The sequence below is a fragment of the Propithecus coquereli genome, unplaced genomic scaffold (genome assembly GCF_000956105.1).
Source record: "Propithecus coquereli isolate 6110/MARCELLA unplaced genomic scaffold, Pcoq_1.0 Scaffold77, whole genome shotgun sequence".
In the NCBI taxonomy this organism is placed as follows: domain Eukaryota; kingdom Metazoa; phylum Chordata; class Mammalia; order Primates; family Indriidae; genus Propithecus; species Propithecus coquereli.
In genome coordinates, this window is record NW_012153840.1 from 2,110,649 (window position 1) to 2,126,254 (window position 15,606).

The 15,606-nt window shown below is 60.8% G+C and overlaps 1 protein-coding gene across 1 annotated transcript; it reads right to left on the reverse strand.

The window, feature by feature from the left end:
* Positions 1-681: 681 nt before the first annotated feature.
* Positions 682-15,144, reverse strand: EFHD2 (EF-hand domain family, member D2). Its single transcript, XM_012662652.1, has 4 exons — positions 14,749-15,144; positions 2,955-3,102; positions 1,867-2,001; positions 682-930 (listed from the first exon to the last, which is right to left on the reverse strand). The coding sequence occupies exons 1-4, from the start codon at positions 15,048-15,050 to the stop codon at positions 799-801; spliced, it is 717 nt and encodes a 238-aa protein (XP_012518106.1). The 5' UTR covers positions 15,051-15,144; the 3' UTR covers positions 682-798.
* Between the last annotated feature and the right edge of the window lie 462 nt (positions 15,145-15,606).

The following is a 15,606-nucleotide window of genomic DNA, read 5'->3' on the forward strand; positions in this document are numbered from 1 at the left end:
CGACACGAAGCGCTGGTTTCCTTCCCTACGAAGGCGCCGAGTCCTCCTCCCACCCTACTCTCCGCAGGGCTCCCTGCGACCCTCAGGGCGTTCTGGGGGGCGGTGCTAGGGAAGGTGCCTCTGCCCCCCAGAGTGTTCCTTGCCCACAATCCCATGGCATGCCCGGCAGAGGGTGGGCCCGTGAGGTAGATCGGCACAGCTGCCCTCACCTTGCCTGGCTGGGCCCCAGAGACCTGGGGTCTCCATGTCAGCATGGGGTGGTCCCTTCACCAAAACAGCCCCCCCATTCTAGCAGATAGAGGCAGAGGCAGGAGGAAGGTCCTGGAGGTCCTGGGGTGGGGGCCCCCTTGTGTCCCGCTCCATGGGGTGGCCACGACCCTTTCATCTCTGAGGGCCCCGGCAGCAGTGCAGCCGCTGGCTGAGGGCAGGTGGCCCCTGGGCACGGCGGAGGGGGTGTGTGGAGGGTGGACCCACAGGGCAGGGAGGGTCCAGGGCCCCGGAGCTGGGCCCGGAGCAGCACGGGAGCAGGCAGCAGGGCAGCCGGCGGGGACAGCCGTGGGGATTGCCAGGGAGGGCCAGGCAGGGAGCCGGCGCTGGTGTCGCGGCCTCAGGGACAGTGGGAGGGAGCGGGGAGCAGCCAGGCCACCTCTGGGGGACGCCTCAACTGGCCCCGTTCACAGGATGTTCAGGTTTTTAGTAGTGGTCCTGCGAGACAGGGCGAGGACTCAGGCTCAGCCCCCGCACGCCCGCCCTTGCCCCGGACCGGCACCAGCCGAGGTAGACGCGGCCGCAGCGCCGCTACTTGAAGGTGGACTGCAGCTCCTTGAAGGCGGCCTTCCGCTGCTTCAGCTCCTCCGCCTGCTTCTTCCGCTCCTCCTGCTCCGCCCTGATCTCCTCCTCGAAGCGGCTGGACTCGCTGATGGCCTGGACCTGCCAGGGCGTTGGGGTGGGGTCAGGGCTGACGGGGGTCCCTGTGCTAAGGCTGCTCTCTCTGGGGTCCCTTCAGGCCCACGCTTGTCCCGCCAGGCAACGCACACAGCTCTGCCTGGGCCGGGCACTTCCTCCACCTCTCAGAGGCTCAGCGTCTCCACTCAGAACCTGGCGCCCATACCCCTGACCTCAGGGACTCCTTGTCCGTGGCTGAGCAGAGCCGGTGTCCTGCAAATGGGGCTCCTGCTGCTGCTGCTGGCTGTATCCTGTTTCCCATCTGGGGAGCCCGGCCGCACACCCCGTTCCACTGAGGAACCCTGACATGTGCCATCAACGCGTGGAAGGCCACAGGGAGGCAGAGGCGGCCTCTGGAAGGAATATGCTTAGCTCAACATGGAAAGTGGGAGAAACGAGGAAAGGTGGGTGCCCTGGGTAGGCAGGACCCAGGAGCCACTAGACCATACTTGTCCCCTCCACCTAAGCATGTCCTGAAAGGGGAGGGTGTCGTGCATGCAGGTGGCCTCAGGGCCCCCCGTGCTTCCTCCAGGCTGGGGCTGGCAGGGACAGTGTCTCCGAGGGGCCCTGGGGAGCCCGTGCTGTTTCGGGGCCTGCGCTGCTCTCTCCCGGCCCTCCCTCCTTAGGGCCAGTCCTTTGGGGTAGCACTCGGTGTGTCAACATGTCCCTGTCTCCTCTTCAAGAGTACACACCCCTCACCTACCCCTCTGGCAGGTGAGAAAGGGGCGTCTGGGAAGGCTCACAGCCTGGAACGGAGGGGACAGAAGCCAGGGGTGCTGCGGGCCTTGCCCAGCCCAGCAGGTATCAGCTCCCACCCATCTGCAGCCTCAGCAGGGACAAGAAGGGGATGCGTTAACCCTCGAGCCGACCCGGAGTCCCCTGTCCTTGAGCTGGGGTCAGGGCACCCCTCGGGCCCCTCACCTTGGCCTCGAAGAAGCTCTTGGCCCCCTTGACGCCCTCACTGGAGACATCGATCTCGGAGAGGCGGGCCAGCACGCAGAGCCCGCTGTCCTCCTGCAGCTCGCCAGCCGCTGCCTTGCGGAAGATCAGGAGGAACTGCAGGGGAGAGGCACATGGTTGAGGGGGGAGGGGAGGGAGCCCAAGTCCCTGGCCACAGACGAGGCCAGCCTCAGGCCGCCCCCCTGGAGAAAGGGACAGGGAGCCAGAGAGCTGCTCTCCCCGTCGTGCTCCTATGCCTGTCCCTCTCGGGACCTCCGCTTGCCCATCTGCGTAATGGGAGGTCAGGTGACTCAGCTCCTGCCTGCCCAGGATCCTGGGATACCGCGGCCCTGCTCCTTCCACACCCAACTCCCGCCAACACGGCTGCAACCTCCCTACCTCTCTTCCTTCTCTCCCACTGCTCCCAAATCTGCTGTGTGCTCCATTTATTGAGTCCTAAAGCTACTAGGATTGAGTCCGTTTTGCAGAATGAGGAAGCCTCAGAGGCAGTAAAGGATTTGCCCAAGGCCTTGGAGCCAGAAAGTACCAGAAGGACTTGAACCTGTGTCCTCTGACTCCAAACTGTTACCCTGCACTGCCCAAACCTCCCTCCCAGCCACTCGTCCCCTCCACTGGCCCCTGCCACCTCTCTCCTTCCCTGCCTCCTTCCTGCTCGCTCTCCCAGGGCCCAACACCACTGCTGTTGGGCCTTCAGCCTCCTCTTCCTCACCCCAGAACAGGCCTGTGCACAGCTCCTGTTAGAGTGACATCCCGAGCCTGAAGTCACCAGCACTGTGCCTGCCACCCCTCTTCCCCCGAAAGACAGCAGTGTGTCAGTTCCCTCTTTGGTGTCTGCCCCTCTGTGCTCCAGGACCCTTGGGGCCCCTTCCGTGCGCCCCAGAGCCTCCTCTGCGAGGCCCTCTGCAGCCTCGCTCAGCCAGGCACCAGCCAGTCACAGCTGGCTGTTCAATGACAGTGTCGTTCAATGACAAAGGGGGGTGAGTCTTTCCCTGGCCATCACGTCCTCAGGTGTAGCCCCTGATGGGGAGGGGGCTGGGGGTGGGGCTCACCTCCCGGAAGCTGAGCTTGCTGTCAAAGTCCTCGTCCACCTCCTTGATCATGTTTTTCAGGCCCAGGTGGGTCTGGGGGGCCCCAAGTTTCTCCATCATGAGCTTTAGCTCCATCAGGTCGATGAAGCCGTCCCGCCCGGCATCATACCTGTGGGTGCAGAGAGAGAGGCCTAAGGACATCTTGGCACACCTTGTACCTGACCAGACGGAGAGGCTACAGCCTGAGTGCAAGGAGCCCGGGGGCTCAGAGGGCCTCTCCCACCAGCCATGTCATTCCTGTCACAGCTGGAGGGGACCTCAGCCCAGACAGAGTTCTGATACATGGCTCTGCCCCTGCTTGGTTCCCTCTGATGATGGGGAACTCATCACGTGGCCTGGCAGCCCCCTGCATGTTGAACGGTGGTAACTTTTGGGCAAGCCTGCACACAAGGACGCTGAAACCACAGCCTTCCCGTACTGACTGTGATGCGCACGAGCAGCGAGAAGGAATTCACAACACCAGGGGGTGGACCTGGCCCGGCGGTCAGCACGCACTGACCATCTCCAGGACAGGCTGGTATACCAGCGTCTCCACGGGCACTTGGGGGACATCTCAGGCCCACCCTGGGTGGCAGAGCCTTGCAGGCAAGGGCAGGGTTTCTCAGCCTCGGACTATTAACATCTGGACAGGATAATTCCTCGCTGTGTTGGGGAGGGCGGGGGGATGTCCTGTGCATGGCAGGATGTTTAGAGAAGCGTCCCTCCTGACAGTGACAGCCAGAAATGTCTCCCAGACATCACCAAATGTCTCCTGGGGGCAAAAGCATTCGCAGTTGAGAAGCGCGGGGACAGTGGGTGCGACGTGGACACGGAAGGCAGCCTCCTTCCGTGCAGAAAGTGCCTCTTCTCACTCAGCACCCTCCACCCTGGGTGTCTACTCCATGCCCCCAGCTTATGCTAGGTACCGGCAGGGGAGAGCAAGAAGCACATAGTAGATACTCAAAAAGCATCGCGTGACTAAATAATACACGAATGAACGAAGGGCCGTCTGAGACAGGGTCGCTGCCTTTGTTGAGTGCACGTCCAGGAAGGAGGCGGAAAGCAGGGGCAGAGGTCGCGGGGGAGGCCTGGGGTGTGTTCAGGGAACAGCGAGCGGGGTGCCTACAGGGAGTGGCGGAGAGCCAGCTGGGCAGCTGATAACAAGCCTCTGCCCTGCACACGGAAGTTCTTTCTTCAGCCACCCATGGCCGGGCAGAGTCAGGGACAGGCTGGGGGGCAGGGTCTAAATGTCCCTCTTGACTGGCCTCCAGGCCCATCCCCTGACTGGGAGCTGCCACTGGTGGCTGGAGCACATGGCTTGGCGGGCGGGGCCTTCTTTATCAGGGTAACCACAGCGCCCCGCCTGCGTCCTGGGGCAGCTGGGGCCAGCTGGGGCCAGCGGTCTCAGGGTTGGTAAAACGGGTTTTTCTGCACCTAAAGAAGCCTTGTGCAGTCCCCAAGGCCTCCAGCTGGCTGAATGACAGTGTTGTTGACAGCAGTATGGCACACAGGGGTTGAGTTCCAGAAACCTATGTCCTGGGGATTTGAGACGCTACACGAACACACATTTCATTCCTGTTCCTTCTTCCAGTGCCCTTTGCCCTTCTCTAGCTATGCGTACTTTGAACATCCAATAGCAACCGCTTACTGAAATCTGTCCTTGTGCCAGGAATTTTATTTTACTTAATCCTCATAATAACCTTATTTCACAACGGAGGCCCAGAGAGGTTAAGCGACCTGTCCAAGGTCACACAGCCGTAAGGAAGGAGTTGGGCTTCCACCCTGGGTCTGTCGGGCTCATAAACCCACACATTTGCTCTGTGCCCAGCCCCTCCCCCACGTGTCCTGGGCTTCGGCAGAACACAGACGTCTGCCTGGAGCGCTGAGGGGAGCATTTGTGCGAGGGGTATAAATAGTTCGCGAGCAAGTGAGTCAGTGGTTGGAAGCCACGAGGCACAGGAAGGGTGGGTCTTGAGCACCCCGGAGGGAACGCAGGGTCCTGAGGGCTTCTATGCCATCACGGGGCGAGGGCTGGGCTTAGGGTAGACGAGCCAGCTGTCCCTCTGGGCAGTGGCCACGGCTGGGGGTTAGAGGGTGTGGGACTCGGAGGGGCAGGCAGGCTGGAGCTCCCACAGTTCTGCCTCCACCTGGAAGGGCCCATCTCTGGAGCCTGCTTGCTGGGTGGTAGAGGGGCCGGGTGACTGCTTAGCAAAGTGCTGGGCACACAAAGCTAGCTCCATAAATGGCAGCTGCCACCACGAAAATGAGATTTAATTACCTTTACTAAACTCCCAATATGCACCAGGCACTTTCTCCTTACAACCCGTGCTCAGCAACCCTGGCTAGTCCGGATTACGGAAGGAGGGTTCAGATCCCAGCCTGGTGGTCCCCATGCCCTGTGCCCTCTGCCATCCCGCCTGCCTCTCTGAACCACCGCTTTATTTACTGCTCAAGTGGACAGGTTACTCTCGAAGCCGGGGGCAGCTCAGTTTCAGAGGAAGTGCAGAGAAAGTATCCAAACTTGGACAGAAACTTGGGCTCTGGATCCCGCCGGCTCTGGCAGCTCCCCGGCCTGGCTGGGCCACAGCTCAACCGCGGTTTGAACCACTGCCTGTAGCAATCAATTACGGGCGCTGGGCTCCATCCCAGGCAGGCTCTGGCCCCCGGGGGGCAATGCAGGGGCTGGCCACAGTGCCAAGGAATTCATCACCAAGGGGAGGTGACAGAGCGCTGGGAGCGGCCAGGTGCTGGGGTAGGAGGTGGGGCTCCCAGAGGCGTCCTTGCAGGGGCTGTTCCCACAAGACTCCCAGGGAGCGGATATCTGCCGTGTGCCCTGGGCTCTGACACGGTCTGAGGCAGGGGGGCAGCAGTTTCCGGGGTTGACCTGATTGAAGATGGCCTCGAAGGTTTGTGCTGACATCAATTCTGCCGAGACTGACCTGGGTCCAAACCCCAGCCCTGCCACCTGCTGGCTGGGTGAACCTGGGCAAGTCACCTACACCGTGAACCTCAGTTTCCCCATCTACATCGTGGAGGTCGAAGAACTCATCTCAGGACCGAGGCGAGGATTAAAAGAGTCGATACAAGCAGACCCTTAGCACAGACCCCGGCCCACAGTAAGCACTTAATACACGCTAAGTATCATAACAATAACCACTTAATATATCATTAATATCTACCTTTAAGATTATTAAAGAGTAAATGAGGGCCGGGCGCGGTGGCTCACGCCTGTAATCCTAGCTCTCTGGGAGGCCGAGGCGGGCGGATTGTTTGAGCTCAGGAGTTCGAGACCAGCCTGAGCAAAAGCGAGACCCCGTCTCTCCTAAAAATAGAAATTAATCGGACAACTAAAAATATATAGAAAAAATAAGCCGGGCATGGTGGCACATGCCTGTAGTCCCAGCTACTTGGGAGGCTGAGGCAGGAGGATCGCTTGAGCCCAGGAGTTTGAGGTTGCAGTGAGCTAGGATGATGCCATGGCACTCTAGCTGGGGCAACACAGTGAGACTCTGTCTCAAAAAAAAAGTAAATGAGATTACAGATATAAAATGCCTAATATAGAGCAGGTGCATAAAAGCTGTTAATTTCATGATAGCAGTAATAGCAGCTATTATATGGAGAAGTTTTTGTGTGCCAGATGCTATGCTGAGTACTTTACGGACACAAGATAAAATGGTGCTAATACTAGGACTCAGGCTCCAGTCCTGACGGGACAGGGCTCAGAGGAAAGCCTTGTGGTGGCCCGGCCGGGAGGCAGAGGTGGGCAAGATGATTCAGGGGTCCCTCCAGCATCCCCCTCCTCTGAAGTCCCACTTCTCCTCTACTGGGCCTGATTCAAAGCTTTCCCTCCTCTGCGGGGGGGAAGTGACAAGGGGAGGCTGTCACTGTGCCAGAAGTAGGGGAATGTCTGGCAGCACAGGGGAGAAGTTCTAAGATGGCTGCAAACAGGCATCTGCCTGGCTGGGGAGGCCCTCCCACCACCAGCCCTCTCTCTGAGCTGGAACTGAGGTTGCGGGAGGCTCAGAGGATTCAGGACAGAGAGCTCAGCCCGTAAGATCCAGCTAGATACCCTGGTCTACGTGTTTCATATTATGTAGGGAAATTGGGGCCCAGAGTGGGCAGTGACCAGCCCAGGGTCACACAGCTGGTGAAATGCAGGATCCCAATATTCCTCCCTCTTCTTCCTGCTCCCAAGGAGGGGCCCACATTCTCAAGCTTGCAGGAATGGGGGAGGCTGGGCTGGGAGACCTGCCTGGGGCCTCCCTGGTAAGGCCAATTCCGTTTGGCAGGACCAGCAGCAAAGCGCATGGGCTGGGAGCTCAGCACTCTTCTCCAGCACGGGAGGGAGGTTGCAGGCTCTGGCACCGTGCCCACATTCCTACCCGCCTCCCCCTGAATAGTTCTCACCAGGGAGGGCTCAGCAGCTGCCGCCCTGGATGCTGGTGACAAAATCCCCTCCCATTCCCCCCTTGAAAGTGGAGCAGCCGGCTGCCACCAGGGCTGAGCACAGTCCCACCCAGCTGGCTCTTCCCCACCCCCAGCTCTGAGAACCAGGACTGTGGGGGCGGGCAGGCAGTGGTGGCTCCAACAGCGTGCAGTATCAGTGGCCGGGCCTTGCAGCCAGGGCCTGTCCCCGATTCCTAACAATATTATCATTACTAATTACTCTTCGCTGAGCACCTACTATGTGCCAGGCACTACGCCAAGTGTTTTGCATCAGATCCTCACAAGAAATCCGCAAAGCAGGTGCAAACATCCCTACTGAACAGATGAGGAGAACGAGGCTCAGAGAGGCCGTGACTCGGCCCAGGTCATAGGTGACAAGGGTGTTGCTGGGATCTGAACCAGGCCTGATCGGAAACGTGCGCTCTTAATGACTGTGCTGTGTCCCCCGATGCCTGTCAGGACGTATCAGAGAACTTCAGGGTTGAGAGGGATATTGGAGGTCATCTCGTTCAGCCCTTTGTGAGGGTCAAATTCTGATGCAATTCTGTTTGGTGTCTTGAACACCTCTGAGGACAAGAAGCTCACTGCTTCCCTAAGGCAGCCCATCTTTGCTTTGGAACTATTAGGAAGCTGCTCTGTGCATGTCCCCACTCCTACCCGAAGCTGTGCTGTGCAGTCTGATGGCAGAAGGAAGCAGAGTCATTACAGCCACCACCCAGGGCAGGGTGGGAGCACAGGGGACCCCAGTTCTGTCTCTGACTCCTACCCCAGGCCTTTGCTGACGGCCCCTCTGGGCATGTGGGGGCCCAGGAGGACAGACAGCTGGACAGGGTGGTGTTTACAGGCTCCCGAGCCCCCCAGGCCCACCCGGCTTTGGACTCAGCCGTGCCAGTTCCTGCACGCCCCCACCCCAGATGCCTGACTCACAAGGGGAAGGCCCGTACCACCACTTCCTCCAGCCCTATCCGTGGGATCTCACACTTATCTGGGCCCTGTGGCAGCCAAGTGTGTCTGTAGGGGGCGGAGAACACAAGTGTGACAAGTGTGTGGTGCTCAGGGCTCCCCGTGGCTCTTTGGTGAGCCGGGGGATCATGTGGTGCTGGGGGCTGTCAGGGCTCGGGGACGATCCTAACCTCAAGTTCAACACCTCGCGCTTAGCCCCGGCTGCCGGGGGCATCTCCCTCCACCTGCAGCATCTCCCACGGGCTCCCCTGCCCTGCGTCCTTCCCTTCTTGCCCTTAGCAATCGTCGTTGTTAGGGAGGGATTATAAAGAACACTTATTGAATGCCTAATACAAGCCGGTGTTCACAATCTAACTTAATCTTTACTCCATTCATCTTAGCCCCTTACAGCTCAGACCAAGTAACCCGCCTGGAGTCAACCTCCGGCAAGTGGCAGGAGACGGCCGTGGGGTGGCCCAGTGCGTCTAAAACGTCACCGTCTGGGGTGGGGCCTGAGCATCTGCATTTCTAACACCTTCTGCTGATGCACGGGCCACTGTAAGGGTACAGGGGACTCGGAGCCAGACAGACCCAGGTTCAAATCCTGCCTCTGTCCCCACTAGCTATGCGACTTTGGACAAGTCACGTAAACCTTCCGCGACCCGCTCTCCTTATCTGTAAAATGGGTGCTGATGATCTTGCAGGACGTTAAGAAAGGACCGAACAGGAGGCAGCGTGCCTGGAATGGGGCAGCGACACTGGCTCTCTCAGTCAGACGAGCGGCCACGTGCTAGGAAGGGCCCCGGCTCCCAGGTGTGTCTAGACACGCCTGTCCGGCACTGAACCTGCTTCTCTGCTGTCCTTGAAAAGCGGAAGTTAGCCAAGCAGAAGGCTGCTCGTCAGTCAGAGGGACTCAGCTGCTAGAGGATGTGGAGACTGTCCCTGCTGAGGCTGCAAAGTGACTCTGCCTCTGCGGCCTGGGCTGGCCTTGCAGAAAGGGCCTCTGACCTCCCCCGAGGCAGCAGGGCCCTGCGTCCCTGAGCCTGGACTCTTAGGAAGCCGAGGGCCAAAGAGGAACCAAAAGTCCGAGTGGGGGAGGGGAGGTGACTCAGACAGCCCTGCAGAGGTGAGGCAGGAGGAACAGAAAGTGAGGACTGAGGTCGGGAAATGCCCTCCCCAGGGCTGCGGGGTATCCGCACCCCCCCAAAGCCCAGGCTCTTGGCCGCAGCAGGCGAAGAACCCAACCTCCCAACCTCCCCACCTCTCCTGGGATGTTTCCTCCTAAGGCTCTGGGAGGCCCCCGTCCCCCAACCATAAACACAGTCTTCTCTTGGCCTCCAGGACTCTCTGCGGGAAGACTTGGTTCTAATCCCACCACTGCCACTTATAACCTTGGACAAGTGACTCAACCTCCTTGAGCCTCAGTTTCCTCATCTGTCAAATGGGATAATGATAGCAACCACCTCGCGGTGCTGGTGTGAGGATTAAATTCAATTCCCTAATAATACACGTAGGCTCCCTCAGGAACAGCTGGAACTGGTGGCTCCATTTAACGAGGAGGGGGCACAGAGGCAGGGGGCTGGCCGCGGACAGCGCGACGGCACAGTGTCCCGAGCGCTTTCAGTCCTCATGGTGGAAGTAAAGAAAGGAACCTCTGTTGCCAGGTCCGGGGGCCCACCCTCTCCACCCAACCCTCTACACGTCACTGCTCTACACGAGACTTTAAGCCTCTTAAGGGCAGGAACTTGATTCTTCATTCAATTCTCTGAACTTGCACGAAGCAGAAACTTAAAACATCTGTTGGAGGAACGATCACGAGTGGATCTTAATGTTTTTCAAAAACATCATCCGTCACGTGAACCGCCCACAGAACAGACACCAGCATGGCTGTTTACAAAGGTTCAGGGCTTTCCAAGCCAAATCCTCAGACCTTCACCCCAGGGAGTTTCTCTAGCCCCAGGGTGAGTACCCTGCCGAGAGTCACCCAGCTGGGCAGTGGCATTCTGGCCTCCCAGCCTCGCCACCTTCCAGAGCCGCTGTTTGCGCTTCCCTTTCTTCTGCCACCTGCCTTCGGCATCACTGGGGATAATGAATTCGTGTCTCCCTTCCTGTCATTCGCAAAGCCACATGCAGCTGTCAGAGCGGCTGTTCAGCAGGACAGGAGGGTTCTCGCACTGGGTCCTGTCACTCTAGCCCAAAGCAAAGGGTTGGTGCCAGCCTGGAAGGCCCGGAAGCTCCACTGGGGGTACGTGGAGGCAGCCAGTGGCTTCTGTGGGCCCACTTCCATCCCCGACGACCACTGCGAGGGCCCCGCTAGGGGCCAGGAGACGGTGTATATTGAGCCTGGGATGATGGTGGCAACAGTAACTTAGTAACCACTCTGTGACAAGCACGGGGCTAAGCCCTTTACGACTCTGTGGGGTGGGTCCTACTAGCATCCCCACTCCAGGGTGGGGAACAGAGGCCCAGAAGGTTCCCGTGACTTGCTCCAGGGCCCACAGCTGGGATTCAAACCCAAGGCTGCAGACTCCCGAGGCCCTGCCAGACTGCTTCTGGGAAGGACTCCTGGAAGAGGCGCCCTGAGTGACAGGGGTCTGAGAGATACCCTGGGGGCAGAGCAGGTGGAAAGGAAGGAAGGGGAGGGCGGGAGGCCTCAGGAGCTTGTGAAGCCAAGAGCCTGCCTCCCAGACACCAAGGTCACAAGATAACGTGGCTGGGGATGAGGGTGGGGACGGGCTGGCAAGGCTGGGCAAGACAGGAACTAGGGCATCTTCCTCAGATTCCAGGCTGCCTACCTTTCCGGCAGGTCTCAGCTTACAAAACCCTCCAGAGCCCCACCTAGGCTGTTGTCAGCCCCGGGGGGTGGGGGTGCACCCTTGAGACCCTCTGGGGCCATCCCACGGCCCCTGTCGACTGGAGGGCTCCAGAGACAGCCCTGGATGGACGGGCAGAGAGGGTGAGAGCAGGGCAGGAGCTCAGAGGTGATGGACGCAGCGAGGTGGTGTGAGGAGGGCGCGCCGAGTCTGGGCTCCATGACACGGTGCCTCCTGTGCCCAGCACTGGGCCAGAATGCTACGCACGTCACCGCCTCTGAGCCCCACCTGAGAAGCAGGCACCACTGTCTCCACTGCACAAGGATGCTCTGGCTGGGCTACTGAGAACCTCCCTGTGACCCTGAGCAAGTCACTACCTCTTTCTGGGTCCTGGTTTCCTCTTCTGTAAAATGGGCAGCCGCAAGGTCTCTCCCAGGAGGAACTGCACAGCTGTGAGTGTTAGGTCGGTGATGGCAGAGAGCTGGTCTACCCTCCCTCCATCCCTGGTGCTGAGTCAACACTGAATGGATGCACCAAAGACCCTGGAAGGCAGTTCTGACATCCAGAAGGGCTCAGGACCCCTCAGACATAAGGCCAGAGCCAAAAGACCTCTGGGAATCCTCAGATACAGCCTGCCCCTTTTACAGAAGGGCAAACTGAGGCCCAGGGAGGGCCAGCAGGCTAGGGCGGATGCCCAGCTTCCTGGCCGCCAAGGAAAGGCCAGCTCTCAGTTCTCTGTCTGGCCTCCCGGTGTCCTGCACTCTGCTCTGCTGAGCGGCTTCCCAGGGCGGCAGGCTCCCTCCTCCCCGCCCTCCGATCTCGATCTGGATCTCAACAGACAGAGCCCTGGCTGTGATCCCCCGGCCCTGCTTGGACCCAGGAGGCTACAGCCCCACTGCGGCAGCGGAAGCAGAAGGGGGTTTTGTCCTCCACGAGAGCCGGTCTGTTGGCTGTGCACAGCCGGGACTGGTGGGGCCGGGCCGCTGGCACAGTAAAGCCTTGTTTCCTTGAATACAAAATCTGCAGCTTTTCACCCTCACCCAGGCCCCCGGCGGGCGGCACTTCCTTCCCTAGAGGTCCAGCTTCCTGGCCCACTGTGTCCCAACCCCCAACCCCCCAACACCCCAGCAAGCAGTCCTGGTGCCAAGAGGTGGCCGGAGGGTTCGGCTCCCCCCATTCTCCATCCAGGTACCCCTTGTCACACTCGCACCAAAACCAGCCTGCGTCAAGCGAGCCTGCCTCGCACACACAGCCCGCTCCCTATCCGCGCCCCATCCAACCAAACTCAGCCTCCCAGGTCCTGCTCTGGGGTGTCTGGTTCTCCTGAAACAGCTCTACCTTTTGGGGTGTGTGTTGGGCGGGGCAGGTAGGGATGGAAGCCCACGAGAAGGAGGGCTCTGGGGCAAAGAAGAAAGTGGGGCTGGTGGTGGGTACGCAAGGTGGAAAGTCCACCATGAACACGGAAGGGGGTGTTGGAGTGTGTTTTCTGACGGGAAACCTAGAGGGGAAAAACATGGGTTTTGGAGTCACAGACCTGAGTTCGAATCCTGACTTTATCATTTTCTAGCTGCATGGTTTTGGCAAGTTACTTAACTTCTCTGTGCCTGGGACTCCTGTCTGCACGACGGTGAGGAAGAGGCTATGTCATGGGCTGCGGGAGGATGTGATAAGCTCCTCAGTGCCTCAGCACTGTCAACACAGGGATCTCTGTCCTGTTAGAGTCACCTCTGCACCCGCCCACAGGACAGACTCTACAAGGAAGTTCCAGACAGTGATCCACACCTGCCCCTCCGCCCAGGGGGCTTTCCAGCCATTCTTCCCGGAATCTTGGGAATCCTGCTCTGCCAACCTGGTCAGGATTTGGCTGGGAGGAAAGTGTGAAAGAACTTCCACCAAGACCCTGCAGTCAAAGAGGTGGGCTCCTCAGGGACCTGGGGCTTCTACGCAGAGGTCCAGAGGCCGGTTAGGGCAGGGACTGACCCCTGGGAGAGCGTGGGGCTCCCCAGCCACCTCAGGCTGGGAACTAACAATCTCTTCCCCTGCATCGGGGCCAAATGCAGAAGCTGCAGCAAGTGGCGAGAAGCGGGCCAGAGGCTTTCTCAAGCTGTGGGGTTGCAAAACGCCCCTTCCTGGGCTTCCTGCTTGAGGCCTGGGCACTGACAGCTGTGTGTGGCTGAGACTGACACCCCCCGCAAGCCCCCGAACTCCCGGCCAACCAAAGGGAACCCCGCCCTGGGGAAACCCCCCCCCCGCCCCGGGCCGCCCGGGCCCAAGGGGCCGGAACCCCCAAATCCCCGACCCAAGATTCAGCCTCAGGATGGTTCTGTCTCCTTCCGATCCACCCCAGACCAGCACCTCTGGGCTGCTCCCTCTCCAGGAGCTGGGGCAGGCAGGGGGGTGGCGAAAAGGAGGTGGGGAAGGGTACCAAAGGGAGGCGACTGGGCACCTTCACCACCCCCTGGCACAAGCATGGCTGGGAGAGTGAATGCCAACAGGGTGGGACCCAGGGGTGGATCAGAAGGGGAGCTGCAGCCCTCTCTCCCTAGTGGCTCCACAGAGATAGTAAGTTTGTTTCTTTTTGGAGGGGAGGGCCTGTCTGAGCCCTGAGGGCACAGTGTGTGGAATCATAGGGAACAGAGGGCAGGGGTGGGAGTAACTGGGCAAGTCAGAGGGAGGGGCCCTTCTGGCTGGAGTGTGTGTGGAGCACCAGGGGTCCCACAGTGGGAGGAGATGGGCCTCTGACAGAATGCAGGGAGCAGTGGCTGCAAAGGTGCTGGGTGCAGGGGGTGGTCTGGACAGGAGGAGGAGGAGGCTGGACTTCTAAGGGCAGAGGGGACTCAGCCCTGCAAGGATGACGGGGTGAGTGTGGAGGGGTTTACATGCCTGCAGAGTGGGGGACAGGGACAAACGGGTCCCTCCCTAGGGAGACCACTGTGGGTCAAGGCTTTGGGCCCTGGTGGAGGGTAAGGGTGGAAGGGGCCAGTATTTGCCCCCCCCCCCCGTTTGCTATTCAGATGCTGAATAACTAGAGGGGGGGGGGTCCCTGCCCAGGACCCATCTTCAGGGGGAACTGAGATAAGCAGAGAAAACAAAAAGACCGCACTGAAAGAAATGTGATTGGCATGGGGCGCAGGGAGTGGTCACCCTGGAGAGGCACCAGGGGTGAGTGTCTTTGACCACGGTGTGTTGGGGTGGGGGTGGGGAACGCCAGGAACTGGGTTGGGGAAAAGAGAAGCCGCTGGGTCCTCAATGTCAGTGTGTGCGGCTGTGGGGTGGTGGGGAAGGGTCACCAACAGGGCACGGGTCCCGGGACCCATTCGTGTGGTGGGGGGGGACTCGCGGGGGCTGGTGGTTATCTGGAAGGAGTCTTGGGGTCCCCCCTCCACGTGCGCGCCTATGGGGTACTGGGCGCCGCAGACCCTTATGTGCGGTGGGGTGGCGGCTCTCGATCTGAAAGTGGCCGCTGTGTCGGGGTTCGGGGGCGCTGGGTGGCGGCGGGGGCCCCAGGGCGGCGCGGGATCCGGGGCTGGGGGTTCGGGGCCCGAGGCCGGGTCGCGGGGCGGGCGGGCACTCACTGCTTGAACATCTTCTCCATGTCCTTGATCTGCTTCCTGGAGAACTCCTTGAACTCGGTGTAGGGGTTGAAGACGCGGCGGCTGGGCGACTGGGGCTCGCCGATGCCCTGGTTGAGGTCGGCGCGCCGCAGCAGCTTGGCGCTCAGCTCGCCGTCCGCGCTGCCCAGCGCCTCGGCCGCCTCGTCGGGCGCCCCGGCCGCCGCCGCCCCGTTCAGCCCGGGCTGCTCCGCGGCCTCGCCGCCGCCCTCGCCCTCCATCTGCAGCCGCCGGCTCAGCTTGGTGGCCAGCTCGTCCGTGGCCATGGTGGCCCGCGCGGAGCTCGCCTCGGCCCGGCCCCTGCTCGCCGCGCCGCGCACCGCCGCCGGCCGCGCTCTTCCTCTTCCTGACACTCCCCGGCGCCAGGCGCCGCCCCCGAGGGCGGGACTTGTGTCCCCGGCGGGGACCGCCCGCCCCGCGCCCCGCCCCCCGCGCCCGCGCCTGATGTCCCTCCACCGTCGTCTCCCAGCCCGCGTCGTCTCCCCGCGTAAGGCTGGGGGGCCCGTAAGAAGCCCTCCCCACCTTCGTCCCCTATGTGGCAGCTGGGCGGGAGAGGTCGGGCTGGGGCCCGGGGCAGGACGGAAGAGGGGTTCCCCGTCCGCAGTTCGTGTTTGGGTCAGGGGCTGGGGGGCGCGCCCCCTCCAACCCCTTCTCTGGAATCCCCACGCCGTGAAGTCGTAATCCTGTGTCCGTGACACCCAGCCGGTTGCCATGGAGACGATTCGATGTTAAAGGCTGGCATTCTCAGTGAGGGCTGCCAGGGGTGTGAAGAAGGTGGACCTGGTGAGCCGGAACCCCGGTTTGGATTGAACCGTGGCTGCA

Bases quoted from the DNA above. Each gene is read 5' to 3' on its own strand.
- EFHD2 (XM_012662652.1), bottom strand. From the start codon at position 15,050: ATGGCCACGGACGAGCTGGCCACCAAGCTGAGCCGGCGGCTGCAGATG. The intron at 3,103-14,748 runs GTGAGTGCCCGC...CTGCACCCACAG, and splicing joins ATGGAGAAGATGTTCAAGCA to GTATGATGCCGGGCGGGACG. The intron at 2,002-2,954 runs GTGAGCCCCACC...TCTCCCCTGCAG, and splicing joins GCAAGCTCAGCTTCCGGGAG to TTCCTCCTGATCTTCCGCAA.